The following is a 27,950-nucleotide window of genomic DNA, read 5'->3' as shown; positions in this document are numbered from 1 at the left end:
CCCGAAGGTACAGTAAAATGTTATTATGAAATCGCGCAGTGCGCGTCGGGGGCAGCTGGGGAAGCGCATATCCTATAAGTTTTAGTTATTTTCATACAATGACTTCTTTTAAGTCTAACTTTATCTCAAAGAAGGAAGCGCCACCCCGTTAACGGAGGAGGTATATGTTTCGCTTTGATTCGCCGGCAAAAGAAGATTAAAAAAAAAAGTGTGGATCGTCGACAATTTTTTTTATTACTCACTTTCTTTGTTTTATGTTTTGTTTTTGTGGGTTTTTTTTCAGCGCTACTTTATTTTTATTTTAAAGTTACAGATAAGTTTTGGTCTCAGAATAAATGCTGGTCCTTTTTATCGTTAACATGGACACGGACTCACTGAAATTCAAGTAGAACTTGTCTTATTAAAGCTGCCTATCAGCCTGTTGCAGTTAGGGTGTCATTTGCGTTGAAATGCACTATATAAAAAATTTTTGAAGGCATAGCTAATTTGGTTGCAGTAATCTTAATGAAAACGAATGGGAAAAGCTTTCTAAGTAGTTTGTCCCTTTGGGACTTAATTAAGATGCATGAGGCGTATGGGTTCAGACAGTCCTGAACTGGGATTTATTGACCTGCTTCTGTGTGCCTCATTGGATTTGGGATCCTGTCGAGTTTGGTAAATGTTTCCCGATAAAGTGGCACGATTATGAGATCAGAAGATTTTAAAACCTAAACGAGTTTGCTGAGGGGTGATGGACGCAGGTTGAATAGCACAATGAGCGCATGTTTCCTTGTCGCGGTTATTGTGCTGATCTTCAATGGCAATCGCTGTTACGGCAGCGATCCTTCCTCATTCATTCTCCCTTTTACGGACTGCATCCAGAGCAAGGGCAAGGCGGGTTACTACCAGGGATCCATAGATGTCACCGAGTCTGGGGGAAAGTGCATGAACTGGAGCGAAGTCGCGGGCATCAAGGACAGGTATCCCGGAAAGGGACTGGGAGACCACAATTTCTGCAGAAATCCCGATGGAAGGATCAGACCGTGGTGTTTTGTCAGGAACAGCAGAGGGAGAATAGACTGGGGCTACTGTGACTGCAAACAAGGTAAACGCCAACGTGTTACTGTAACATCGCGTACTTTAATTTTCTGTGGCATTCCCTTTACAATATCGGACAATATGTTACACAATTAAACTTAAACATATTTAAACGTCACTGATATATGTGGTCGTTGAATGAGTTCTCGTTTTGTGTAGTAAAACGCACCTGTTAGCTTGGTGCACACCTTCTCTCTTCCTTTAGAAGAGCAACAAGCCTAGACACATTCAGATGGACCTCACTGGTATGCGAGTGTGTTTTGTTGGCTGAGGGCCCTGTCATATTTGGATGAGAAATAACGCGCATTTCCTGTTTTAATGGGCACAAGGGTATAAAACAATCTTTTTTTTATGCTACCAACTAACGTGACTTATTCTTACACCCATTATTGAACTTCAATCTTACAGTTTATGGATCCATTTAAGCGTAAATAATCAAAATACAGTCTTTTGATGTTTTTTATATATGGTATATATTGCTTTACAACTGTTTGAAATAACTTTATTTGTGTTCTTTATGTAAATATATGGATATTGTAAGTAATCTAGTAGCATGTCAATCATGGGTACTACCACCATATTCATTTTGTGATTTTAGTCTTTGACCTTTTGATAATCCAACCAAATTGTTTAAGCAGCCCACTGGACCCACAGAAACTATCTTTGGGAAATTGTGGAAAAGCCAGACTGCGTCTTAGTGGTGCAGTGCACCCCGTAGGCTTGTGTCTCTTGTCACATGACTGAAAAGTAAATGAGGCTTTGGTATTGGTTGTATACATGCATTTGTGGTTTATGGGCGCTTTCACATACTGCAGTGCATAATTTGTTTTGAACTGGGGCAGGACGGACCCCGAGAGCCTGTTCCGGCGAGACATGCTTTAAATAGTCTGTTTACATATAGGATGGAATTCCGGCTTCGTGTGCCAGCTTCCAGGAGGGGTCGTCACACTCCAACACGGCACGTCTATTAGACGTCTCCCTAACTTACAACCCGCTGATGAATCTGAGCACCATTAGGTCCTGGACTTTGCTGAATCTCTCCCTCTCTGACTAGGAGGAACACCAGCTGAGCTCTTAAGACCCCGGTTCAATTTATATTACATCAGCATGAAGTTTTAGCCCTTGTGCTGTCATTCATTAAGGGGCCAATTTGGAAATAGCGTCTAGCACCGGGCTGTGTTCTGCAGGGCAAACGCAAATTAGCAGATGAAATGAATAATTAGCAGTAAGCAAGGATCTGTGAATATTTCTAGCGCAAGTTTTGTTGGCAACCTTAATACTGTGCTCTGTATATCATCTGTTACTATTATTACTTCTAATTTTATCGCTAGAAGTTTTAATTATCTCTTCATTAGGCATATATATTGGAGAATGCTTAGGGTAGGTTTCTATCAGACATAATCAAAAAATCAGTCCCACAGCTACAATATAAAACAGGGGAAATTTGAATGTGTGATGAATCTTAATGAACTAAAAGGCTTAATTAGTGCTGTTGGTTATTAAATGATACTCCGGAGACCATCACATAATCTTACTTGAATGCAAACCCTCAGTGTTCTAACATACATGACATGAAAAAGAAGCTTATAATAAAAATGTAACTGAAAATGCATGTAGATACATATTCATTGCTCAAAAGGTTTAACGACAAATAGCATGTCATAATGCATGTCATAAATGGATGATGTCATAATGCATGTCATAAATAGATGATGTCATAATGCATGTTATAAATAGATGATGTCATAATGACTGGGTTAATGAATAATTGTGGATTCAGACATTACTAATGTGTCAAAGAAATGTGAGCTTTACATTAATTTATTTTAAATGTGTGTTTATTGCTAGTAATATTTTATATTTTTGTATGAGAACAAAATAGATTAGTTTTAATTTTTATTGTGTAGAACTTCTTTGTTTTATTACCTGGATGTTTTACATATACTTGAAACTTACCATAAAGAAACAAATATATTTTTTTGCCAGAGGTAGGTAGTTCAGGTGCAGAGAGTTAAAATCCAGACCAAGATTTAGTTTGAACCGACCAGCTGAGTTCTCTGTGTCTGTGACTCTTGGTTGAACCAAAACCTTGGTCTGGATTTTTACTCTCTGGACCTGAACTACCCACCTCTGTATACTGCTATATGTATCTGTCTCTGTTTAAAGCCTGGAGCCATGGAAGCAACATCTATTTCACCTTCGTAGAGCAACCAGTATGGTCCCAGACCACACACACCTCTGTCATCATCGGTTTTACCCTCTTTCCATCAGGCAGATCATGCAGGATTATCCAGGCCTGCATCTCAAGAACAGGGAAGAGTTTATTCCTGTTCTTCTGCTGAACCAACAATAATTAGTCTTGCTCGCTCTGCTGTCACGTATCAGACTGCCATATCATTTTTGTACCACTCTCTTTCTTACTGTCACATTGTCATGCTTGTTTTTACTGCCAGTTTACCTCTGTATTACCTCACGGTCATACATACCTCTTATTTTACTCATATAGTCTTTTAATCCTTGTACATTTTTAAATGCTTCTATATTTATGTAATTTTTGTATATAATTCACATTTTAGCTGTTATTTTCTTAATTTTTTTCTGCTGCATCGGCATGACAAATTTACTGTCACTGTACATTGATGACAAAGGTATTGCGTTCTATTCCGCCTGTTTACACAACATTCTTGCCGCCAGCAGGGATGCCTCTGCCCCCGATTACGGCATTAATGCATCTTTCCGCCTCCATTCAGGGTCGGTGCGTCTGCAGGGCGGCCGCAGCAAGCTGGAAGGCACGGTGGAGGTGTACCTAAACGGCGTGTGGGGCGCGATCTGCAGCGACGGCTGGGGGGACGAGGACGCGGCTGTGGTCTGTCGCCAACTGGGCCACGGGTAGGGGGATTACGCAGCGCCGTGCGCAGGCCGCCTCGCTAATCTGGATTAGCAGAGTGGATACAGGCTCCGCTCCGCCGGCTCACCATTATACTGGCGCGGTGGGACAGTCGTGTTTCACTGCTAAATCACACAGACCATCTAAGCCTCTTAGCGGTTTTATGACAAGCTATGTTAGAACACATTGTTTCTGCATTACCTGCCTTCTCAGCCAGAACCAAATATTCAGGGTCACTTAGCGCTAGGTAATGGACCATTTGGACAGACGGAGAGGTACAGTACCAGTCAAAGGTATTTGCACACACTCTGATTTTCTACATTTGCATGTTGCTCACTTAGCATTTACTAAAAATACCCTAACAAATTAATTTGCAGTATTCAAGTACCTTTATTAGCAAGAAAATATCACATCTGTGATTTGCCAAATTAACATCCACCAGCAGTTGTAACAATGGACAATTTGAGCCATTCTTTCTACAAGGGGCATTAAATACTGCTGTTTCATGGGATGTTTCATGGACAGTTAACTAGTGCATTGAAAGTTAAAGCACAGCCTAGAATGTGAATAGACCATCATCACACAACCGGTTAATAGGATGTCAGACATACAGTGACATACTCTTTCCGTGTTATAAAGGAAACTTGTTTTATTTGACTTATATTTTCATAAAAAAATTGTAGTTCATAAAATAATTGAACAAGTGGTAAAAACCTGTGGTTTGCAAAACCTTTTGACTCATTGTGTGCAGGTTGTTTACCATGGTTTTTAAAGGTATATCGCTTTAAGAACTTAAACCTGCCTGACCTCGCATGTTAAATAAAGTTCCTTAGCTTCTATGTTTATTCATATTATATTACAAAAGGGTAGCAAAGGAAATGACCAATAGGAAATTGGAATTTTTTTTTATCCTACTAATTTATCCTGTAAAGAGTTATTGGTGGGACGTGGGGGCCAGAGTACAGAGAAAGTAGGAAGAACATGCAAACCCTCCCCCACAGAAATCTAGATTCAACCCCCCAGCCGTGGTAGGTACACCAAGCCCCCTCATACTGCCCCCTAGTTGAGACTGTCCGTAAAATTTGCGGATGACGGACGAACCAGTTGACTTTGATTAAGTATATTTCAGATGCCTTTCGTCCAGTGTTTTCTGTTTAATATCAGTTTCGTGTACATTACGCCTCTGCTTTAAATCTGATATTAAAGGCTGCAGAGCGGGCCACGGGCTAAAAGCGAAGGAAGGATAACACATCTAGCACATGTTACCCATTAGTCTGTTACCCATCAGTGGAAGTTCTCCTGGTCTCCGCCCGCCTCGCATTCCAATACGGCTCATGCCCAAAGGTATTTGCCCTTCAAGCACCTGTGGTCTTCTTGATGCAACACAGATGAGGTCAGCTGAGTGGAGGCGATAATATTTTATGTCCCTAGGTGTTGATATGGGGGCAGAAGTGGGAACAGATACCTCAGTCCTGTCTGTTGAAAGGCGGTGAGAATTTCTGCAGGGTCTCCCTCCTTAACATACCACTGACATAATGACATTTAGCTGCTGTTAAAATTCAGCTATCTGAGCTCTTCATGGGGCATTGGTGGTGGGAGTCATTCCTGCCACATAGGCGCTAACCTTCTTCTTTGTCTTGACACAAAGTCCTCTGTGGGTAGATGGAAAAAACCCAGTTAGTAAAGCAGACAAGTACGATTTTTGATGAGTGTAGATTATGAGTTTGATCGAAAGATATTTTTATTTTCTTTTACTTCGTGGAAAATTCCTTAAAAATGTGCAAATCTCAGACTTTAATTGTCCATAAAATTCCAGGTGTTCATAATAGCACAGAACTCAGAGCTTCACATCTTTACTGTTCGTTTTCCTACATCAGGTTCAAGGGTCGGGCACGGCAAGGTCCCCTTTCCCGGCTGAACCTCGCCTTGGTTCACTGGCATTCGGTGCACTGCAGGGGACACGAGGACGACCTGCTGCAGTGTCCTACCGCCAGCTGGAATGGGGGGGAATGCACCAAGAAGCAGGCTGCCGCTGTGACCTGCTCCCCAGCAGAAGGTGAGTCCTGAGCCCCCACCACTACAGTCACTCTTACCTGCTTAGATGACAGTTAAATCAAAAGTGACTTTACAACTATGTTTTACTGGACTGATTCATGTGACATATCCTTCTCAGAACCCTAATGTCACTTCCTGTCACATGACAGGAAGTGACATATTTGTATGTCACTTCCTGTTATGTTTTTGTTTTATGTTATACCCGTGCCATACAGCGGATTATGAAGTAAGGCAGATTACCACATTGTGCTGTGGTGTGTCAACAATGAAAATTAGTTACTTTCACTTTACTTTAAAGCCTGCTGCTTATCCCAAGATGCACTGGGCGCATACGCATATGTACAGTTCCTTTTGCCTTGAAACCACATTATACCACTTGTGCATTTTCAATAAATAGTTCTTCTCTAATGAACTCCTAGCAGGTGAGTCTCTAGCTGTTTGTTCTGCCACAGTGATACCCATACATCTCTGGGCTTTCAGCTGCCCAGGACTTGTGCTCCATCGTTAGCGTACGGCGGCTTGCAGTGATTGGCTGCCCGTTCTCTCTTGCCCCAGCGGCCGCGTTTGTTCCCGTGCGCCTATCCGGCGGCGGTTCCGGGTACGAGGGCAGGGTGGAGGTATACCACGCCGGCCACTGGGGCACCGTGTGCGATGACCAGTGGGACGACGCCGATGCAGAGGTGGTGTGCAGGCAGCTGGGCTTTGGGTGAGCCTCCCCCCCGGCACTCATTTTCTGCTTTGCGATTTTAACTGCCTAAGTGGGAGAGATCGGCAGCCCGACGAGGCGAGAGGACAACAGGGAATGACAAGGCTGACACGTCCAGCATATGTGCAGGAATGTGAGCTATGCTCGTCGGAAAAAAAAATGTTTCCCTAAAGGAAAACGTGGACATTAAAGGTCAAACTGTGAATCGTCGCCATTGTTCCTTCTGAAATGCTGCACGGCCTTTTTCAGCACAATAGAGAGGATCGGCCTGAATTATTGTACAGAATCACTGCATATTTACAGGATACCGATTCAGAGCCCACTCCCTCTGGACTGAAATCTGCTCCGCGGTTCATTCGCGTGATCTACATTTTATAGTGTGTCTGTATTTTGAAATGTAACCTGTGTACCACATCCTTACAGTCACTGTAAGACCGGCTATATAATATACCTCAAAACAGCAGTTCATTCTTTATGTAAGTTCTGTAGTATGATTATGAATACTTAGAAGTGTCTGCGGTTAAAGGGGTGTATGGTTTAGTACCACGCACCGGCAAAGTAATTACATTCACAGATCTGCTTTAAAAAGTTTCCAGTGTAGCGATTATAGTGTTTGGGTTTGTTCTTATAAGCCATACTTGCCTTTGAGTTTTCCACATCGTCATTCTGAAATGGAACCAACCGCTCTTTCCCTGCAGTGGGACTGCGCAGGCCTGGGGCCAGGCCTACTACGGGGAAGGTTCCGGAAAGGTGCTGCTGGATGAGGTGCAGTGCTCTGGAAACGAGCTGTCCATCGAGCAGTGCGCTAAGCGTCCGTGGGGGGACCACAACTGTGAGCACCGGGAAGATGCAGGGGTCTCCTGTTTGCCAACAGCAGGTAGAGATGAAGGAACGTTCTTCCAGAATGTTACGTTGTTAAACTGCTGCTAATTCAGCCTTAAACGAAAATAAATCTCTCTTCTTTACTGGTCCATAAAAATGCTCCTCCTTTGAACAGGAAACACAGCTTATTTTTCTGCTACTGTTTGTTGTGTAAGTATGATCACTCGCCATCTTACCTTTCCTGTAGGACGATCGAGCTCTTTAACTCGCATTGATGCTTTTCTTAATATTTTACAATAGAGGCCCGTGATCTTTTCTTTTTCCAGCAGGAACAATGTGCCAAGGAGAACACTGGGGCTTCTGTAGAATTGAGAAACACACATGTTCTGGGGCTGAAAAAGTAGTGACGCTTCATAATGTGGCCAAATGTGACGTTAGCGCGGTAACTCGGGGCTCGCGAGTCCGTGACGAGCCCCCTGCCGTCCTGGGGGTGCCGTACAAAGCAAACACACTCTTTCCACATTCCATACAGCTGAGGTTGTCTCCTGTGTATTACAAAATATCAGCAGCACGCCCTGTAAAAGCCAAATCTACCTTGGAAACGCGTAAATTATCCATCTAGGTCTGTTTTTCTTCCCCCCAGACGGCTCCTTGAGGCTGGTGAATGGGTCGGCGCCCCACCGAGGGCGTCTGGAGGTTCACTACAGGGGCCAGTGGGGCACGGTGTGCGATGATGGCTGGACAGACTCAAACACGCAGGTGGCCTGCAGGCAGCTAGGTTTCAGGTGAGGAGTCCACTCTTGCTGTCATCCCCCGACAAGGAAGCTAGACGTGGATGGCACTTACACCGTTGTTTACAAATAGCGCCTAAGTTAGCTGCATGTACATAAGCCTCTCAGTTAGCTGCAAGCACATTGGCCTCTCAGGCGGTTGTGTCCCCGTAGCTTCTCAGTTAGCAGTGTGCCCCATAAGCCTCTTAGTTAGCTGTGCACCCTTAGCCTCTCAGTTAGCCATGTACCCTTAGCCTCTCAGGTAGCCGTGCACCCTTAGCCTCTCAGTTAGCCATGCACCCTTAGCCTCTCAGGTAGCCACATACCTGTAGCATCTCAGTTAGCTGTGCACCCCTTAGCATCTTGGTTATCTGTGCACCCCTTAGCGTCTGTTAGCCATACACCCCCAGCGTCTCAGTTAGCCATACACCCCCAGCGTCTCAGTTAGCCATACACCCCTAGCGTCTCAGTTAGCCATACACCCCCAGCGTCTCAGTTAGCCATACACCCCCAGCGTCTCAGTTAGCCATACACCCCCAGCGTCTCAGTTAGCCATACACCCCTAGCGTCTCAGTTAGCCATACACCCCTAGCGTCTCAGTTAGCCATACACCCCCAGCGTCTCAGTTAGCCATACACCCCTAGCGTCTCAGTTAGCCATACACCCCCAGCGTCTCAGTTAGCCATACACCCCTAGCGTCTCAGTTAGCCATACACCCCTTAGTTAACTGCAAGCACCTTATCCTCTCAGAAACCAGTGGCCCCATTTGCAAACATTCAAAAGGGTTGCTTGCCCCAAAAAGCACCATTAGAAGAAAGTAGTGACTAGGTAAAGAAAAAATATTTCAAAAGTAGTTTTGTAACAAAAGGTTATAATAATTTTGGCCAGCTGCCCAGAGCGGAGGCATTTCAAGACGGCGATATGGCGAGCATGTGAGGCCATAAGGCATCGTGAAATTTCATAAAGACCACCATCTGAAATGGGAGGGGGGGCGTGTGTCCACAGGCATGGCGAGGGAGGAGCGGAGCAGCAGTTCGGGGAGGGCATGGGTCCCATCCTGCTTGATGACATCAGCTGCATGGGGAAGGAGCCGGCACTCGTGCACTGCGGTCGCCGTGAGTGGGGGAAGCATGACTGCACCCACAGGGAGGACATTTCCATCTCCTGCAGTCCCGAGCGCCTGGCCCACGGCATCCCGACCAGTAAGCCCGCCTTCATCTGGCTGTACAGGAAGCAAAGCAGGGGACACCCTGGACAGAGCTCAGGTATACAGAACAAATATTAATTTAGCAGACACCTTATCCAAAGCAACATACATTCAAGGGACTAGAATCAGTGGCGCAAGTGAAGAGTGAATCCAAAACCCAATATGCGGGATACATTTTCTCAAAAATCTTCACAGATCACATGAGAACTGAATGAGTTTTGGTGAGCTTTTGTTAACATATGATGACAAAGCCTGACTTTAGCTCATCTCAAAAGCAACAAAATGTTGCTCTTCGTTTGGGGCTAAGGACCTTGCTCAAGGGCCCATTGGTGATCGTGGCATTTGCACCAGGGACTTTCCACATACCTCCCCAAATATACATCCCTGAAACCAGGCCTGTAGACGGAAGTAGATTTTGCCGGCGGGGGGAGTTATCAAACAAATTTCAGGGGGGCTTCTTGTCTCCTTGCCAGAAACCCGGAAGGATACTGTTGACTCCTGCCCTAACCCCCCCCAGCCTGTCCACACGCACAATTTGACATATGCGTCTACATCACACGCAGCTTAGAGACGGCGGTCTGCCTGACCTCATGCTTTGGCGAGAAACCGGAGTAGCTACAGGAAACTGACACAACAGTCAGTAGTGTGGCTGAACCCTCCAAGCCAAGCTGCATAGGAAGGTAGAACAGGCTTAAGTTAGATCACGTCTTGCTGACTAAGTTCACTTCAAATAATGTTTTTTCCAGCTTCCTACTCCGTTCTCTCCCCCCCATTCCACCTCCTCACACGCGCACCTCCTACCCTTGAGCCGTGTGGCTTCTGGAAGTAATTCCATGGTGGTATGATAATTACGGTGGCTGCTACGGTTCTAATTATAGACCCATAACTGCGGTTCCTTTCGAGAAAACTGCAGAAGTGTTTGTCTTTTTTTGTCTTTGTCATCGGGCTTCCGGAAATCTGCTCCCGCTGGTCGGGTTAGAGTGCGATCGAGTCGACTGGGGCCCTGACTTCGATCGAAACCCTTCAGGGCATCGTCGCTGCCTCCCGTCCGGGGAAGCGGTTTGTCGGCAAAGTGGATGCTTTGACGAGGAGGCTAATGGGGAAGGCCTTGTATTTTGAAAGGCGTTTTGAGGAGGAGGAAATCGTGCTTGCATACGCGGAGTGAGTAAGCTTACCTTAGGGAGAACAGGCACCCAGAGGGAAGCAGTAACTGAAGCAATGGAATATGAGCTGTCAGCTGACTGCATGCAGAAATCCCACCAGTCCTGGCGCAGGAAGCCGTCTTCTTCCCACCAAAATCTTAAAATGCAAAGACAAGAATCATAATTATCATCGAAGGTCACGTCTAGGTTCCTCTGTGTGTTTTCACACGCTATTTCACAAAAACCTGAAAGAAATTCCAACGCTTCATGAGGTTCACAGCACGTCGAGCTGACTGATTAAAAATAGCAGTCCATCTGTAGCATTTTCCTTTTTTACAGCAACACTGATGGCTTCTCGCTTATTGTAAGGCCATAATTAGTCCTTAAGAATGCAGCCAGGAATTAACACTGCTTCAGTGGCTTTTACCTACGTGATGCGGAGGTAATTATTTCATCTGTTTTGACTTTGCTGTCAGCATATATTTTCCTTGAAGTGCTAAATACACCAGTCGGATCGTGCGATTTGTTTGTGTGAAATTATATTCAGCTACTGGCAAAGCAATTATTAAAACCACTTAAAGGGCCTCTGATGTAGCAGTCATATAGTTTCACTTTGTTCCTTTAAGCTGTGTTTGCCTTTGAAATGTCAAAGCCATTCTAGCCTTCTGTGTGACACAGAACAGTTTGAGAACTTTGCTGGATTCGAAGTTCAGGGCGACCAGAAAATGGGAGCCTTCGTTCGTTTTCAATGTGACAAAACAGAATATAAAATCAATACAAGAGACGGGTCATGCCTTTCATATATTGTTTTTGTTTTTTGATAAGCATGCAAAGAACAAGGCTGTTGCTTGGAGACGTTTTTTTTTTTTTTTGGAAATAAACTTTATTCCAGTTAGAATAAACCCCAGAGTTATAAATGAGAAATAAATTAAATTAATAATAAAGGGTTGCAGGTTTGATTCTTGGCTGTGTGTGTGTGTGTGTGTAGGTATTTGTGCGTGTATACCTGCATGTGTATGTGTGTGTGTGCGTGTGTGTGTGTATAGACAGTATACTGTATGTTAAAGAAGCCCGTGTGTAATCCTGGGTGTTTGCATTGTGTGTGTGTGTGCGTGTATTTGTGCGTGTGTGTGTATATGTGTGTGTGTCTGTGTGTATAAACGTGTGTGTGTATCCGTGTGTATCCGTATGTGTGTGTGTGTGTGTGTGTGGAGTTCTGATACTTCTCCCATTTTTGCCCAGGCTTCCTCCATCTAATACGATTTCTTAGATGAACCCAAAAACATGTGGTTAGCTGAATCGGTGCTAACAGTGCTTACGTGTCCTGCAGTGGACCAGCCTCCCATCCAGAGTGTCTCCTACTGTGTGGCGTGTGCTTTGTGAGATCGCAGCTGTATACTGAGTAAGTTGTTATGGAAAATGCCTTCATTCATGGGTAAACAATTAGGGACTAAGTGGAGCAACAGTACCACATGTTATTTCGCAGTAGGTGTTCTGAAACTCTTCACATTCTAGTCAAAAGTTTATTTCAGGATGTTTTGAGTCTTTGGTCCAGTTTACTTTGAGGACCGTTGATGGAGTTATACTCGCAGCCTGTCGCGTGCATTGCTGACATGCGATGAGCGGACAATTTAGCAAGGAAGCTACGTAGCTTGTGAATCCTCTTCAACAGGCAGCCAATTAAACTGTCTCTCTGGGTATCAGTGAAAATCGTACCGTAGGTTGTAATCAAAAGTGGCATGCAGGAAGACTCAACGTAGTTTGGCACAGCATTAAGCCAGGTGTGGAGAACATCCCTAACATGTAGGAAGTAAACAATCTTAAGCTTGTTTAAAAAAATCACTGCCTAGACAATCCAAACGAAATTCATTAGACACCAGAACACCCATTAAGATCCCATCTGGGATGATGGCTGTAATTTTCTTCCCAAAGGACGGAAGTCATTGTGTCTATGTAGCACTGTCAGGAAAACAAATGATCATGTCACAGAAATTACTTCGTGACAATACTTCTGTTGTATTTATCATGGGATGATTGCGTTACGCATTTACATTTTCTGTGATTAGCAATAATTATTATTTCATTGTTATCTGAATAATTAATTTGTTGTGCATCAGTCGCATGCTTTAACAGTCTGCAGTTTCTTGGTTTGTTTATAGCACATCATTAATTTAATGTGTTGCATAAGCTGATGAATTTGTATGTCATTCAAGAAAACACGCTCAGAAAAGATGTTTCTCATTTGTAACTGGAAAGAACCAACAGTGCGCATATTTCATTAATATTATTATTTTATTTGTGTGCAAATATTTTCTTGATATATTCATTTTTCTCCCCACTGTACTTTTACATGATGCACACATTATGAGATGCTGTAAATGAAATCTCCTGTACATCCATTCCTGACTTCAGAAATATACTCCGTCCTAATCATTCCAGGGTTATTTTTGCCAGGATGGAATTATGCGTTTCATGTCTCTGGAGAACGATCGTACGCACAGGTTGCCCAGTAATCTCGGACGCATTCTGTTACCACAGCAACCCCGTGCAATCTCCATGACATCGAAAACAAATAGGAAGAATTTCTGCCTCTCTCACTACATACACGGTCATATGAAGTGTCACTGTGTCTTCTTGCCTGTTTTCATGTCCTTGTTGAGTGGCTTATTTATTTCTTATGTTTTAGGGTGCGCTTAGTTGTTATTTTACAACAAAAAAGCAGTAAAATGGTCCCAGTTGTGCAGTGGAAGCTAATGCTCCCAGTTGTGCAGTGGAGGCTAATGCTCCCAGTTGTGCAGTGGAGGCTAATGCTCCCAGTTGTGCAGTGGAGGCTAATGCTCCCAGTTGTGCAGTGGAGGCTAATGCTCCCAGTTCTGCAGTGGAGGCTAATGCTCCCAGTTGTGCAGTGGAGGCTAATGCTCCCAGTTGTGCAGTGGAAGCTATTGCTCCCAGTTGTGCAGTGGAGGCTAACGCTCCCAGTTGTGCAGTGGAAGGCTAATGCTCCCAGTTGTGCAGTGGAAGCTAATGCTCCCAACTTGCAGATAACTTGGCCTCAGGAACTTTGCTTGTAGGTTTCTGTAGAGCTGGAAAAATTCAAACTTTTTAAGAAGAATAATGTAATTAATCTGATAAGCCTAATAAGCTGAAAAGCTGCAGCAGTTTGCTTAATTACTATGCTTTCCATTCTTAATTAAAAATCCTGAAGATTCTACTGGTTTGACCCGTTGACCTGCATTGGGAAGGAGCTACATGAAGGAGATGAGTTCAGATCCCTTGCTATATAGCGAGGCTAGGCTAATGTATAAACCAAATCTGAACACTTAAACCAAAACACAAGGAAGGATTTCACCACCTCCTGCCACCTTGGGGAGTCGGTAGCCATCTCTTGAGATTGTTTGGTCTTGGTCGGTTACCTCAAGCACTGTACTGTATGCCACTGCTACCGGAGGAAGTGAAAAACGCAGTGCGTGCTTTACACTAACTACAGAGCTCAGTGCCAGTGTCAGTTCCGTGCCATTTTTGGGAAACCAGGAAGCCAGTGTGTAATTACGCTTAGGTAAATTAGATCTGCTGACAGTTCCAAGACAAAGCTCTGATGGGTACTCGCTAACGAGCGATGGTACGGGGTCGACTTACCATTGGGTAACCAGTGCGAATAAAGTCAACATTCCAGCGAGTCTTATTATTTATTAATAGCCCTGCCTAAGTCCATGTTTTTACTAAAGTGTTTTTTGATCTCATTTGAGATTCAAGACACCTTGTCCACCACCAGCTTGTAAAATTATTTAATTTCCTGGTGTGAAAACACACACAGAATAAGTCACGTCCTCCTTAGACTGTGGTTAGTGTGGAATCTGGGTGCTTCAACTTAGGGTGCTTGTCACCTCAGTGATGGAGGTGGTTAATACATTAACAGCTCATGTCACCCGTCAGGCGCAAATGCTGAGCCCCCCCCCGCTCCATTCCAGTCCACTGCTGTTTTCGTTAAATGTCATCGCAGATCCCCACAGAGTGAGACATGTATGCGTCGATGGTGAGATACGTTTAAAATGTGCCATGCTACAAAGTAACACTTCACTCTAACATTCGACGTGATGTCCGACGTCAGTCATCAGCAACTGATTCAGCTCCAATTAAACCTAATCCGTCTCTTTCGGAGTCAAAACTGTTATGACAAAGAGCTGTACTGATTTCGTCGGCTAAGGCATCTCACATGCAGTGAGAATCATAGATAACTAGCTTGTCTGAATTTCTAGTCTTGCTCTCCGATGTTAGGTGGGTCTGTAAAATGTGACACATGTGTCAACTATACCATTCGGAAAAATTTTTGTGGGGTCACAACTGCTCCACTCATCAATCTCCATGTCCCCACTGCTGTTGCAGGTTTGCCCCTCCGGCTGGTAGGTGGAGAGAATCCAAAGGAGGGCCGGGTGGAGGTGCTGATCAACGGACAGTGGGGCACCATCTGCGATGATGGATGGACCGACCGAGATGCAGACGTGGTGTGCCGGCAACTCGGTTACACGTAAGTGGTATTCATTGTTCCTGGAGCCCCAGTCAAAAAGTCACTTGAGTCAGAGGTGGAAAGTTCAGGTACAGAAAGTAAAAATCAAGACCAAGATTTTGTTTCAACCAACCAGTTGAGTACTCAGTGAATGTGACTCTTTATACTCAACTGGTTGGTTGAAACAAAATCCTGGTCTGAATTCGTACTTTCTCAACCCGAACCTGAACTTTCAACTTCTACTTTCTCCCCAAAGATGTTTTGAAAACTACGTAAAGTCAGAAGATCATAGCTAGCTAGCTGCTTCAGCATCTCATAAATAAGAAATGTATTTAAGAAATATTTAGTGTAGTGACTGTCTGTGGCTAAACCTCAGGGGCCCCATGCTAATGGGTGGTCTGATTGGTGGAGAACACCGCCGTTACTTGAAACTGACTGCCCATCACACGCCAGGGGTCAGTGGTTCATCCACCAAAGCATGTGCAAACCGGTGAAAATCCCATGTGTCTGGGTGTAGAAAGTTCTGACCTGAGTTAGAGACTGAACGGTGAGGCTGTGCGATGACAGTGAGTCAGGTTTCTGCTGAACAGTGAGGCTGTGCGATGACGGTAAGTCGGGTTTCTCCGGAATGGTGAGGTTGTGCGATGACAGTGAATCGGGTTTCTCCTGAACAGTGAGGCTGTGCAATGACGGTAGGTCGGGTTTCTCCGCAACGGTGAGGCTGTGCAATGACGGTGAGTCGGGTTTCTCCTGAACAGTGAGGCTGCGCGATGACGGTGAGGTGGGTTTCTCCGGAATGGTGAGGTTGTGCGATGACAGTGAATCGGGTTTCTCCTGAACAGTGAGGCTGTGCAATGATGGTAGGTCGGGTTTCTCCTGAACAGTGAAGCACTTTCCTGGGTTATTTTGTTATTATTCAATGTAACTATTGACATTTAACTAAGAGTTCATGAGATATTCCTTAAATTCAAATGGCATCCAATACAACATAAAATACAAACAATTATATACACACACGTGCACACACACAATTCAAATATTTTTCTCTTATATACTGAAAAGGAATTTTCCATATATAAGGGACGTGGCCTCCTCGGCTAATGCATTCTTAACATGGAAGTAACTCGACATCACATTTAGCTCCCTGAAAGCAGTGACTAAGCTGGTGCCTTTTTTTCCTGAGTCTGTGCTTCGGAAATTCCTGAAATGATATCAAACTCTTGTCATGCAAAAAAAAAAAAAAAAACGTTCATAGCTGAGATGGATGGGCAGCTGTTAGAAGCACTTCAAGCATGAGCATCTCGTTGGGGCCAAGCACAACACGTCGGCAAGGCAGTACTAGCACGCTAATGCAAATCATCGTTTCGTATCAGGTGAATTGGGCTTATTCAAACTCATCCAAAATAAGCCATTAGGATGCTGGGTGCTTGTGTTCGCTTACAATAGCCAATGAGCCGAATACTTTCCCACCTCCTTTTGTGCTCCCCTGGAGATAGATTAAAATCTCAGACACCTGTAGAGTATAACAGAACTCTAAACATGTAGTCATGGCGCACAGAAGCAATAGGAATTACCACTGGTTAGGTTCAGCTGTAGATCAGGGGAATTTCTGTGTACCAGATGACGGCTCTTTGCTGTAAGTGTGAATTGTGTATCCTATGAAAACTCCTGAGAGCGATTTTAGGATATTCTAATGTGGAAGGCATAAGAGGAGCCATAATTCATGCAGAGGGGCCAACCTTATCATTAGCCAATGATAAGTTTTGAAAAGGTGACTGACACGGGAGGAGAACTCCAAGGGCCAATCAGCTTGGGTTAGTACCTCTGTGGCCACGCCCCTGTACACAGCCCCTGTATGATGCCTATCGTGGGTATTATACTGACACCTTCTATTATAACTTCTATGATAAAATGAAGCGATGGCCTAATACTAGAAACATCCAGAATTTTTTAGACCATGTAGGTCACGGGGAAATTTCATGACCGAGTCTTTTTTTTCCAAGCCCCAAGTGGAAAGTCACGCCTGAAAGACTATTGCAAATATAGGTGCACTGTATTCGCGCATTGTGTCTCTCTTTGTATTGGGATTCTTTTTGAGGTAACCGTGTTAAAATCTTCACAGAGTATCTGTCCGCCTTGGATTCACAGTGCCGTGACAGGATATTAACACCAAGAACCTTGAAAAGCACCAAGACAAAGGCTAATGAGGCATGAATGTATGAACAGGTTAGAGGTTATTAGCGAGTGGTACCTCTATAATATTCTCGCTTCCTTATCGCACAATGCAAAGTCTCACCTGGAAGCTAGACTCTTGTTTTGCATAGCTATTTCCATTACAGGAATCTATCACCGCAATTATTTTTAACTGGGGGTAATTACTCACTAGGAAGAGTGTCTACATCTGTTCCCTTGTGAATCACAATGATCCAGGCTTTAATAACGTAATGACGACATTCTTCTCCCACAATCCCAAGTGGCCTAGCCAAAGCGAGGACGATGGCCTACTTCGGCGAAGGTCAAGGGCCCATCCACGTGGACAACGTGAAGTGCACGGGGGCCGAGCGATCGCTGGGGGACTGCATCAAGGAGCCGGTGGGCTTGCACAACTGCCGCCACAGCGAGGACGCAGGAGTCATCTGCAACTACGGCCAGAGCGGCACTGCAGCCACCAGCCAAGGTGTCGTTACTGCATTTGTTTTTAATTTGGCAATTTTCCAAAAATGTTTTCAAAACTGAAGAGTTTTAATAAGGTACTGCTTTACAATAAGGCTTCCCTTATAAAGGGTTTATGAATGGTTTATAAACCATGAAGGGTTGTAGCACCTCAGTATTCAGTAATCAGTATTCAAATTACTTTATTTCTCCCAGAAGGGCATTCAGTTCCACAACCAACCCAGTACATGTAAATAAAACTCAATGCAGAACAGCATTCAAACATTAACATTCCACAGACAACAGATCGGCATAAGGGTACAAGGACACAAGCAATGGACTCACTCTGATACTCATGGGTCTGAGTGAGAGAAAACAAACCAACATCCATCCATCCATCCATTTTCCAAACCGCTCATCCGTCAGGGTCGCGGGGGGTCCGGAGCCTATCCCGGAAGCAATGGGCACGAGGCAGGGAACAACCCAGGACGGGGGGCCGGCCCATCACAGAACAAACAAACAAATAAATAAATAAAGGAAGTCATTAATTACACTGATTTTATTTTTATATGAGTTACTTCTATTTATAAGTAGCAAAAGGGAGCTTCGTTGTAAAGCAGTACCTTTAATAGGGGAATTTAAGAAAAACATAGATAGCAAAGTAGCATTTTGCTTTATAAGCAACTGAAGTGCGAATTTCCAAAGCTCGGTCCCCAGGATACATTTTTATCAAAATTTCTGCGAACTCGCTTTGGATATAAGCTCGTCAACATCTTATAAAGCAAAATGCTTGTTTGCTAACTATGCGTTTCTAAAATCCCTTCTTTGGACTGCATGAGGTCTGAGTGAGTTTCGGTTGCTGACATTATAAAATGTGCCGAGGGAGCCTGGCTTTAGGTCATTGGCGGGTCTCATCTCAGAAACGACAAAACGTGGTCTGAGTGAGTTTTAGGAATCTGCTCTTCGGCTGCGTGATTCTGAGCCGAGTTCTGTGGCCAGACCTGCACTACTGTGCAAAGGGAGGACTTGGGCAGTGCAGGTCCTCAACCGGCAGCAGGTCAGTGCCAAAGTTAGCACTTTAAGGAGGTGACTCTGCCTTAACATACATCATAAAACCAGAATGGTTAGAGCCGTCGTCATTGATATTAGACCATCTGACCCAGTAACAGCCTCTTTCTGTCTGGCTTGCGTGAGACCACGAATCCGAAATTCTCCGTCTGATTACGAGAGCGTGACAGTTGGCAATCCTGCCACAGCTGCAAGCCTTACGTTAAAGAAAAAAAGGAAAAAAGAAAACGTTAAAGAAAAAAACAAACAAAAACAATCGCCATATTGTTGGACGGAGATGAGGCAGGGAACGTGTCAAACACAGAGAACACAAAACCAGAGACTGTTTTGGAGAATCTAAACATACATCACTAGAAAAATAATCACTGGCCTGAGAAGAGGTGTTGTGGCGGTCGGATTTAACACACACAGCCACATTGTTTAAGACAGATGGAGGGAATAATGAATAACAAACGGCTGAAAGCTCTGGGGCCTGTTTTTTAATACCGCGGCGTAGTTGGCTCTCTGTCACGCCTGTGCTCCCCTGTAGGATAGGTTAAAGCACGTTCTATACTTTCCCCATCTGGACAAAGCAAACAGTGTGAGGATCTCTTACGACTCACCCAAGAAGGGTGGTGTGGTGTGTGAGATAAAATGGGGGGGGGGGGGGTGGGACAGGTGTGTGGCAGATATTTCAACCAAAGCTTTCCGTGTAAAGAGTGAGAAGGAAATTCTTTCGCGGTCATTTGGGGGTGGGCGAGCTTTCTCGTATATTGTTCTTAATGGAATAACGTAACGTGAGGTCGCGTTTAGCTTAGCCTGTGGTTTATCCATTAGCGCATGAAACGTTCCCATGGAAGCAAAACTTGCGGTCTTAATATACGTTTGATTTTAACGAAATGCTGTGATTTCAGAGGCCTGATTCTGCCCCCCTTTCCAGATCCTGTGCGCCCAGCATGCGGAGTGCGCTATGTGCGGGCGCGGCAGAAAAGAATTATCGGTGGGGAGAATTCCTTAAGGTAAGGCTTTCGGAATGCATTGCAGATTAATCCGGGATGCCATCGTGAACGGGGGGAAAATTCCATCTGGACGGGGCTGATTTCAGCTCGGTTTATTGCTGCTGGTTTTGGATAAAATGCAGATGTTGTGTTTAAGGAGCTCAACATCAAGGTAAAAAAGAAGTGATGTGTGCCTTTGAGGTGAACCGCAAGTTATGTTGGATGATGGCTCCGATTGTGCTCTCCAAGCACATTAATCTGTCAGCGGGAGCCGTATTGTTCGAGACAGACAGCAAAGGGAGAGAGGGAAAGGCAAATAAGAACCTCATGAGCTGATGTGGATGTGGCCGGCTCTACCCGCATCGCGTCACGTGATGGGAAATGTGCTTCTCCTGAAGGGTGTGGAGGGGGGGGTCTGCACACTGGAGCCCCCCCTCCCCACCACCCACATCGTGCTGCCATAAATCTTGACTGGCCTGCGTGTGTCTGTGTGTGTGTGTGTGTGTGTGTCTGTGTGTGTGTGTGTGTGTGTGTGTGTCTGTGTGTGTCTGTGTCTGTGTGTGTGTGTGTGTGTGTGTGTGTGTGTCTGTGTGTGTGTGTGTGTGTGTCTGCGTTGTCCTGTGTGCTTCCAGGGGCGGCTGGCCCTGGCAGGCCGCCATCCGGCTGCGTGGTTCCCCGGGTGACGGGCGTCTGGTGTGTGGGGCTACGCTGGTCAGCAGCTGCTGGATCCTCACCTCAGCCCACTGCTTCAAGAGGTGAGGGATGGAGTTACAGTAAATAGAATAGAATAGAATAGAATAGAATAGAATAGAATAGAATAGAATGTTTATCTTTGTACATATACAATGAAATAGCAGTGCTACATATTATAAAAATATTTTTTGAAAAGATGACAGACAGACAGACAGACAGATAGACAGATAGATAGATAGATAGATAGATAGATAGATAGATAGATAGATAGATAGATAGATAGATAGATAGATAGATGAGTGAATAAACAATAATAACATTTATATCATGGTACTGTTCAGTTCTTGAATCTGATAAAGGGAAACTTAAAGGAAAATTTTAATTGTCAGTGGAAGAAACTTGTTCCACAAATAAATACCTAATAAATCTGCTCCGATCTGCTTCAGGTGGTTCTTTACCAAATAAATATTTAGAGATTGAAGTTGAACGTTTTGAGATTAAATTCGAAATAAACTTTTGCGGAAAAAGTGGAAAATTAAAGTGTTTTAGTTGAAGTGAAATCCGACGGATAGCTTCTCATAGCAGAATGAGCCCAAAACGCAGCTGAATGTCAGGCATCTGTATGGTGTCGTCGTGTGAGACGACTCAACTTCTACAGACGCAGCTCACGTTCACTCGCCGGTTCCTACCGTTTAACTTTTAACTGTTTTCTCAGAAGTTTATTTTGACTTTAATCTCAAACGTTTTGATTACAGTCTGAAAATGGTTTATAGTTGTTTTCCTTTCAGGTGACCCTTGTGCTCTTCTGTGGTTCTTGGCCTCCTCAGCCATGTTTTTAAAAAATTATAATGCACGACTTGTATATGTGCAGTATAACGCTGAATAGTGAGCCTATTACTGACAACACGGTTCGGATAGAAGAAAGAAGTAAAAAGTGGCTTTGGTTAGGGGGCCGCTGCGTTTGGACACGCCCCCACTCGAACCCATGGCCCCGGCAACACGCTTTTTAGTAGAGCGGCAACACTGCCATCCGAAACCTCTCAGGAATAGAAATGAACGCCCGGCGTTCCCGCGGCCCGGTTTACTGTTTGCACTTATCTGGGTCATAAAACGCCCCCCACAGAGAGCATGGAGGCAAATAAACGGCGTCCACATTGGAGCCGTTCTATGGGGATTCACGCGTAATGTGGCTGTTCCTGACTGGCAGAGCCCATCAGGGGACTGTAAATATTTGGGGGCCTCTCTGGGGAGGCACGCAAGTTTGCTCACCAACTGAAACGCAACCAGTCCGCAACTAAACCCCCCCAGCTCCCCAACACACACACACAGTCCCTAGTGGCTATCCTCTACCTATGCGATCGCTAAATTATAGGCTCTGGAACAGTAGTAAACAGCTGTCTGTCAGCCCCTAATAACTCTGTGCTATTTAGGATGGTCATAGATGTGGCCCAGAAAGTGACTGCATTTATCTAAAAAAAAGAAAGACTAAAACCTTCAGGCGTGTTTACTTACGCTAAAACCTCTGTACCATGTGACTTTCAACCTTATCTTCAATCTCAGGAAAAGAAATCTGGTTAAGGTCACTTTGCGGAATAAAGGTGGATTTTCCCATTGAATCACATTTTTAAAAATGTATCTGACGGAGGCTTGCTTAGCTTTCAACGTATTTATTTTCGGTATGAATCACAATTCCCCCGCACACCTGTTGAATCACTTATGCCTCTGTTTACTTAAGATGAACGTTTACATCGTATCACTAACATATAGCAAAACCCTGTCAAATTATGTTGATGAATGGAAACAGTGTAAGCTGTTCTTTTCCGTCCTGCGTTTTCAGTTGCTTTCAAGTCATTTATCATACAATTACTATACTTTGGCACGAGATGTTTGAAACGTATGATTTTGTGCTGTTGATAAGCATATAAAACATATAACACTGGAATTATTAGCTATTTGGCAAACATTGGCAAAAGAATATATTAAATTGCTTAAACTAAGAAAGTAAATCTGAATTTAGCATGATGAAGTTAGGTCTTTTGTATATTATGCTTCGCCAAAGATAATCAACGCATCAACAAAAAAACAACCCATTGATCAGTACTATTCTAAACCCTGATGGACATTTTGAAAGCACTTTTGTTGTGAAAGGCGCTATATAAAAAATGAATGTATGTATTGTATCAATATGGATTTTTTTTTTAACCACGGACATAGTATGTAAAAACATAACCTACATAGTTTTTTTTACCCGCATACCAAACACGAGTCTTGCCGCAGACGTGCTTGTTAGTTGACGATCCCTCGTGTAGCTAGAGCACATTAAGAAAGTGTTTGGTTGCAACTTGGGCACAGCACATGGCTCTCAATGTTTAGCGTTTCAAATCGGTTTTATGAAAATAGCCCGATGACAGACGCCCTGTGCAACATGACCGGGGACGTAGCAAAGTAAATGTCATATTATTTTTATGCATCTTGCCTCCTTTTGGCTGCTGCCCAAGGATAATGAAACGACAGTCTTCAGGCAGTAACAGGCAGAAAACATCGCCGCCACACCAAACACCAGATCTGAAGAAATGACTTGATTTAGAACCTTGGTTTGTTGACATAGCGCCACTTTAGAGTTTCACATCATAAAAATCAATAGCATTCACTTGTGCAAACATTACCTCTTCATGTGTCTCATACGATTCAGCAAAGACCTCCTGTTTACTCTTAGCAATAGACAGGAAGGGTCTGAATATTGCTCTTTGAGGAAAACAAAATATAGTTGCTGGGCAGTGAAATTATTTGAGAGACGTTGAGCTTTTCAGTGCTGGACATCGCAAGCAACATTAACTGACTAGGTGCCCAGAAGACTCGTTGACTCAATGCCATCCGACGGCAGGAAGTAGCTCTGATTTCAGGATGTTGATTTATTTCCGGAAGGATCCTGACAGCGCAACAAGCCACCCGTTTTTGGCGGCTGGCGATTCCCCCTCCCCCAGCCCCTCTTTCCATCCATGGCCTGTTGGGTGTAATTATTTTCCCACGAGTGCTGATCTGTGACAGTCGGCAGATTGGCGCTACATTCAAAACCACAAGAATGCGGGAGGGACCGCAGAAATGCCACAGCCGTGCTGGCGAACGCGTGGACCCCGGAGATCCGCATCCGAATAATCCGAAGATAAATCTGCATCTCGCGAACATTGTTAAGTCCCCTACGGGGGGGTGCCAGGGAATTCGCAAAGCGGAAATGATACTAAGGCGCTCGTACCGAGTTACGTCTTTGGTTCATTCGAAACTCTGACCTCCGGGGGCCTGGAATAAATGACCCCTATTACTTACAGCACGATATGAGATCAGAGGATATTCCGTGGCAGAACGAGACGCCGTTAATTTTGTAAGCGAGCAATCGGTGTAAATGCGGACCTGAGTGTTGTATTGATCTTCTGGGATTTCGGGAAGTTTGAAGTCTGAAAGTGTTACAAGGTTACAGGGGCAGGAAAATACCGTACAGTTGTTCTGCAATTGGAGTTTTCATATGGGGTCATTCATATATGTGTAGGATTAGAGGCACACGTACATAATTTATTTTATTGATATTTGATGGCTTTGTATTTGGTGATAAATAAACACTTCTGATTCAGTGACCAGAGTGTATCATTTCCAGTCCATAGTTATTTTTACTCAATTAAAAAGCATTCATTACTGGTAACCCTTCATGTAAAAATGGAGAGTGCTGTAATAAAAGCAGACTCCCATTCTCCCAGAGCCTGACACAGGTCCACTTGTGGAGATGGTGGGATTTTAGCGTTATTGTGTCATGTGACCCACACCCAAGCCGTGACCCGCACCGTGCCCCCTTCTCACACAGGTATGGGAACAGCACAAAGACATACAAAGTCCGAGTGGGGGACTACCACATCCTGGTGCCGGAGGAGTACGAGACAGAATACGCCGTGGAGGAGATCGTCCCCTACCCTAGCTACGAGGTCCATAGCAACGACTACGACCTGGCCCTGGTGAGGCTGTCTGGGCGGGAGGGTCGCTGTGTGACCTTCAGTCACCACGTCCTGCCGGCCTGCCTGCCCGGGCGCAAGGAGAAGGCGGCCCGGACCTCCAGCAGCTGCTACATCACTGGCTGGGGCGACACAGGTAGGAAGCCCCGCCCTCCGTTAACCTGGCTCACAAGTTCCCCGAGTCACGTGCGGGGCAGGCTAGCGTTTCAAGTCCCAGAGGCTTTGCACGACTTAAACACGACGGCACGCTCCGTAATCGAATACCATTAAAGGATCGCGCTTCAGGCCTTGCCAGCCGTTTCCGTGAAGGGAAGCGCACACTCCGTGCGCTTCTACCGCGGCGAGTTAGACGGAATCAAAGCGTTGCGATCCAAAGGTTCAGCGCATCTAATTCGGGAGCTTCAGTAACACATCCGTCTTATTCTGGCATCCCGTCCAGCGCATCCATTGAATTAATCCCTTAAATCTCTGAGTAGATGAGTCCAGGTTGGCTTCAGCCTCAATTAAAAATCAGTTTTGAATGACATGAGGCAGAGTAGATCTTTTTTTTTGGTTCTCCACCCTAAATATCACTAGGATTCACTTCTCTGCTTGGCCTGACAGCTGAAAGACATGGAATTGGACATTTTTGTGTAATTTATTTCTACAAATCCAGATTTTTTTGACATTCTGGACAGACAAAGGGCTGTCAGCATGAAAATCTTTCATGGTAAATGCGTCCACACCACTTTGACCTGCCAGAAACAATCTCACAGCTCCTGTCGCCTTCAAAATAATACATTTTTTTGGTTCAGTGGGTAACCCAGAGCAGATTTGTTTTTTTAAATAATAGCTTTTTCTTTCCAAAAAAAAAAATCATTATCTAGAGTCATATCCAAAAGTTCTGTCATCGAAACAATGATTTATAATACTTTGAGGAATTTTCTAAGGGTATATTGACTGTAATTTGTGACTGTGTTGAGAATTTGTCGTGTGGTGCAGTTTGTTCATGCTGAATACTTTGTGTGTGTGTGTGTGTGTGTGTGTGTGTGTGTGTGTGTGTGTGTGTGTGTGAGCAGGTATACCTATCCTTATGAGGACACAATGTCCCCATAATGTCATAAATATCCATTTTTTCCCTTATGGGGACCAGGAAACCTCTAAAAAGTCTATTTTATAAAAAGTCAGTGACTGCCATGAAAAAACTAAAAATGCAAAAACTCTTGGCAGGGTGGGGGTTAAGGTTGTTGTAGTTAGCGTTAGCATTTTTCCCATAGAAGTGAATGAGCGGGCCCCATAAGGATAAGTACACCCTACGTGTGTGTGTGTGTGTGTGGTTGAAGCCCTTGACATTTGGGTTGGTCAGATAGGATGAGAAGAATTGCGCTAAAGTATTAAACGTGTTTCTACAAGCTATTGACTGTTCTGCCCCAGTGAACAAACGCGTCGTGGTTGCCGTTGAACAGCCGGGAATCGCGCGTGAACGGCATCTGTCAGCTTTTTTGTTTGTTTTTCTGTATAGCTCACGTAGCTAATAAAAGAAACAGACTTTGTATAGCGCAAAAAAAAACTTCCGAAAAGGTGCAGAATATATACGGTACGAACCAGTTAGACTGTACAAGCAAAATTACACTCCATAGTGTTTTACGTAGCTCAGAATTTATTCCTTAACGATGAAGCAATTTAGCGTAAATATCTCGCGCGATGGCTGGTCTTTTGGTTCCCGTGCGCCGAGTGAGCACGTGTCTCTCCCCAGGGCGGGCATACTCTAAGACTCTGCAGCAAGCTGCCGTCTCCCTGCTCCACAAACGCCACTGCGAGGCCCACTACCCGAGCCAGTTCACCGCCCGCATGCTGTGTGCCGGCAACACGCCACCAGAACCCAGGGTGGACAGCTGCCGGGGGGACAGCGGGGGCCCACTGGTGTGTGAGCGGACTGGAGGCCGCTGGGTGCTCTACGGCGTCACCTCCTGGGGCTACTCGTGTCGACTGCAGAACTCACCTGGCGTCTACACCAAGGTGTCTGCCTTCATGCCCTGGATCCGCCGTGTGGCGGGGCTGTGATGGCGCTCGAGGGGTCAGCTGAGTGTGGCGCGTAGGTGGGAGCGAGACCCTATGAACAGAAGGGTGATACAGGGGCGGGGTCACAGGGGAACTGGCTCCAAGCTGAAAGCTGAATGGTACACTGTTCCCTGTCAATCATCAATTTAAAACATATGATTGGCTAATGATCATTTTCGCTCCTCTGTATGAATTATGGCCCCTTTTACACCTCCCCACCTTAAAAAAAATGCTCCAGCTATATTCCTTTACTACACATCAGCACTTCTCTGTTAAAAGGGACTACATTCCGAATCCTAACAAAGGCACAGAACGGGGGGGGAGTTTGGTGCTGCCTGTCGTTTTTTTTCTTCTTCAAGAAAAAGCCCAAGGAAATAAGAGTGAAACACATTTTTAATTCCTAACACGAAACTTAACAACGAACTTTGCACTTTAGGATTTAAGGAATTCATCGCAATAGTGCACTGTTAGGTGATGGGAACATTGCCTATTAAATAGGTATGCACAGTAAAAGGTGTATTCAAGGAACTCTTCATTAAAATGTCAATCGTGTACTACGTTAACGTTTAAGTGTCATTTACTGTGCCTTAAATTATGCTCTGCAGTACACTGTGACCGCTCGGCTATGGTGCTCGTACAGTATGTTTAATGCAACAGTTTTCTGCAATACTTCAGGGATTCTCCGCCTACCGATGTCCATTGTCCAGTCTGCATCGTGAGTTTCTAGTGATGCCGATTTGGTTACAACCAACCGCGATGCTAACGCAGCTGCTTTTATACATCTTAGTTTTATATTACGTTTTTGAATGTATTACTGGACTACCCCATATATGCTGATTTTACAAAAGCCTTAACGTGGTATGTCAGATTCGGAAGAAGTGAGGCGCGTCGTTAATGGATGTTGTAAAAAGTACAAAAACAAATAAACATTTAAATGCAGTGCTGATATCGGTTTGTTAATTCGTTTTGCTTTGTGGGAATTAGAAAACAATTTTCAAAACCAACTTAAAGATGAAGATTAATGCTCATAATTTGATTAATTCTCATCACTGTTATGTAAAATATACATCCAACTTTTTTCTGTAACTACTTGTCCTATTTAGGGTCACGGGGGGTCTGGAGCCTATCTCAGACGCAATGGGCTCAAGGCAGGGAACAAACCGGGATGGGGGGCCAACCCATCACAGGGCATACTGACACATGCACACCGATGGACAATTTTTGGTTTTCCCAGAGGAAACCTTACGATGGCACGGGGGGGAACATGCAAACTCCACACACAAGGAGCCATGGTGGGGTCTTGAACCCAGATCCTAGAGGTGCGAGGTACAGTAACAGTGCTAACCAGCACG

General features: G+C 44.6%; 1 protein-coding gene across 1 annotated transcript; it reads left to right on the top strand.

Annotated features, from left to right (window-relative positions):
* The first annotated feature begins 31 nt into the window (after positions 1-31).
* Positions 32-27,537, top strand: prss12 (serine protease 12). Its single transcript, XM_048995755.1, has 13 exons — positions 32-1,084; positions 3,828-3,966; positions 5,842-6,020; positions 6,575-6,725; positions 7,424-7,602; positions 8,191-8,332; positions 9,323-9,519; positions 15,050-15,191; positions 17,645-17,847; positions 19,810-19,888; positions 20,500-20,622; positions 24,414-24,694; positions 26,294-27,537. The coding sequence occupies exons 1-13, from the start codon at positions 754-756 to the stop codon at positions 26,599-26,601; spliced, it is 2,454 nt and encodes an 817-aa protein (XP_048851712.1). The 5' UTR covers positions 32-753; the 3' UTR covers positions 26,602-27,537.
* Positions 27,538-27,950: the final 413 nt, after the last annotated feature.

This window comes from Brienomyrus brachyistius, chromosome 25 (genome assembly GCF_023856365.1).
Source record: "Brienomyrus brachyistius isolate T26 chromosome 25, BBRACH_0.4, whole genome shotgun sequence".
Classification (NCBI taxonomy): Eukaryota; Metazoa; Chordata; class Actinopteri; order Osteoglossiformes; family Mormyridae; genus Brienomyrus; species Brienomyrus brachyistius.
This window is presented reverse-complemented; position numbering and strand designations above follow the sequence as displayed.

Coding starts and splice junctions, on each gene's coding strand:
- prss12 (XM_048995755.1), top strand. CDS start 754: ATGAGCGCATGTTTCCTTGTCGCGGTTATTGTGCTGATCTTCAATGGC. Junction 6,021..6,574: donor GACCTGCTCCCCAGCAGAAG/GTGAGTCCTGAG, acceptor CTCTTGCCCCAG/CGGCCGCGTTTGTTCCCGTG. Junction 9,520..15,049: donor GGCCCACGGCATCCCGACCA/GTAAGCCCGCCT, acceptor CTGCTGTTGCAG/GTTTGCCCCTCCGGCTGGTA.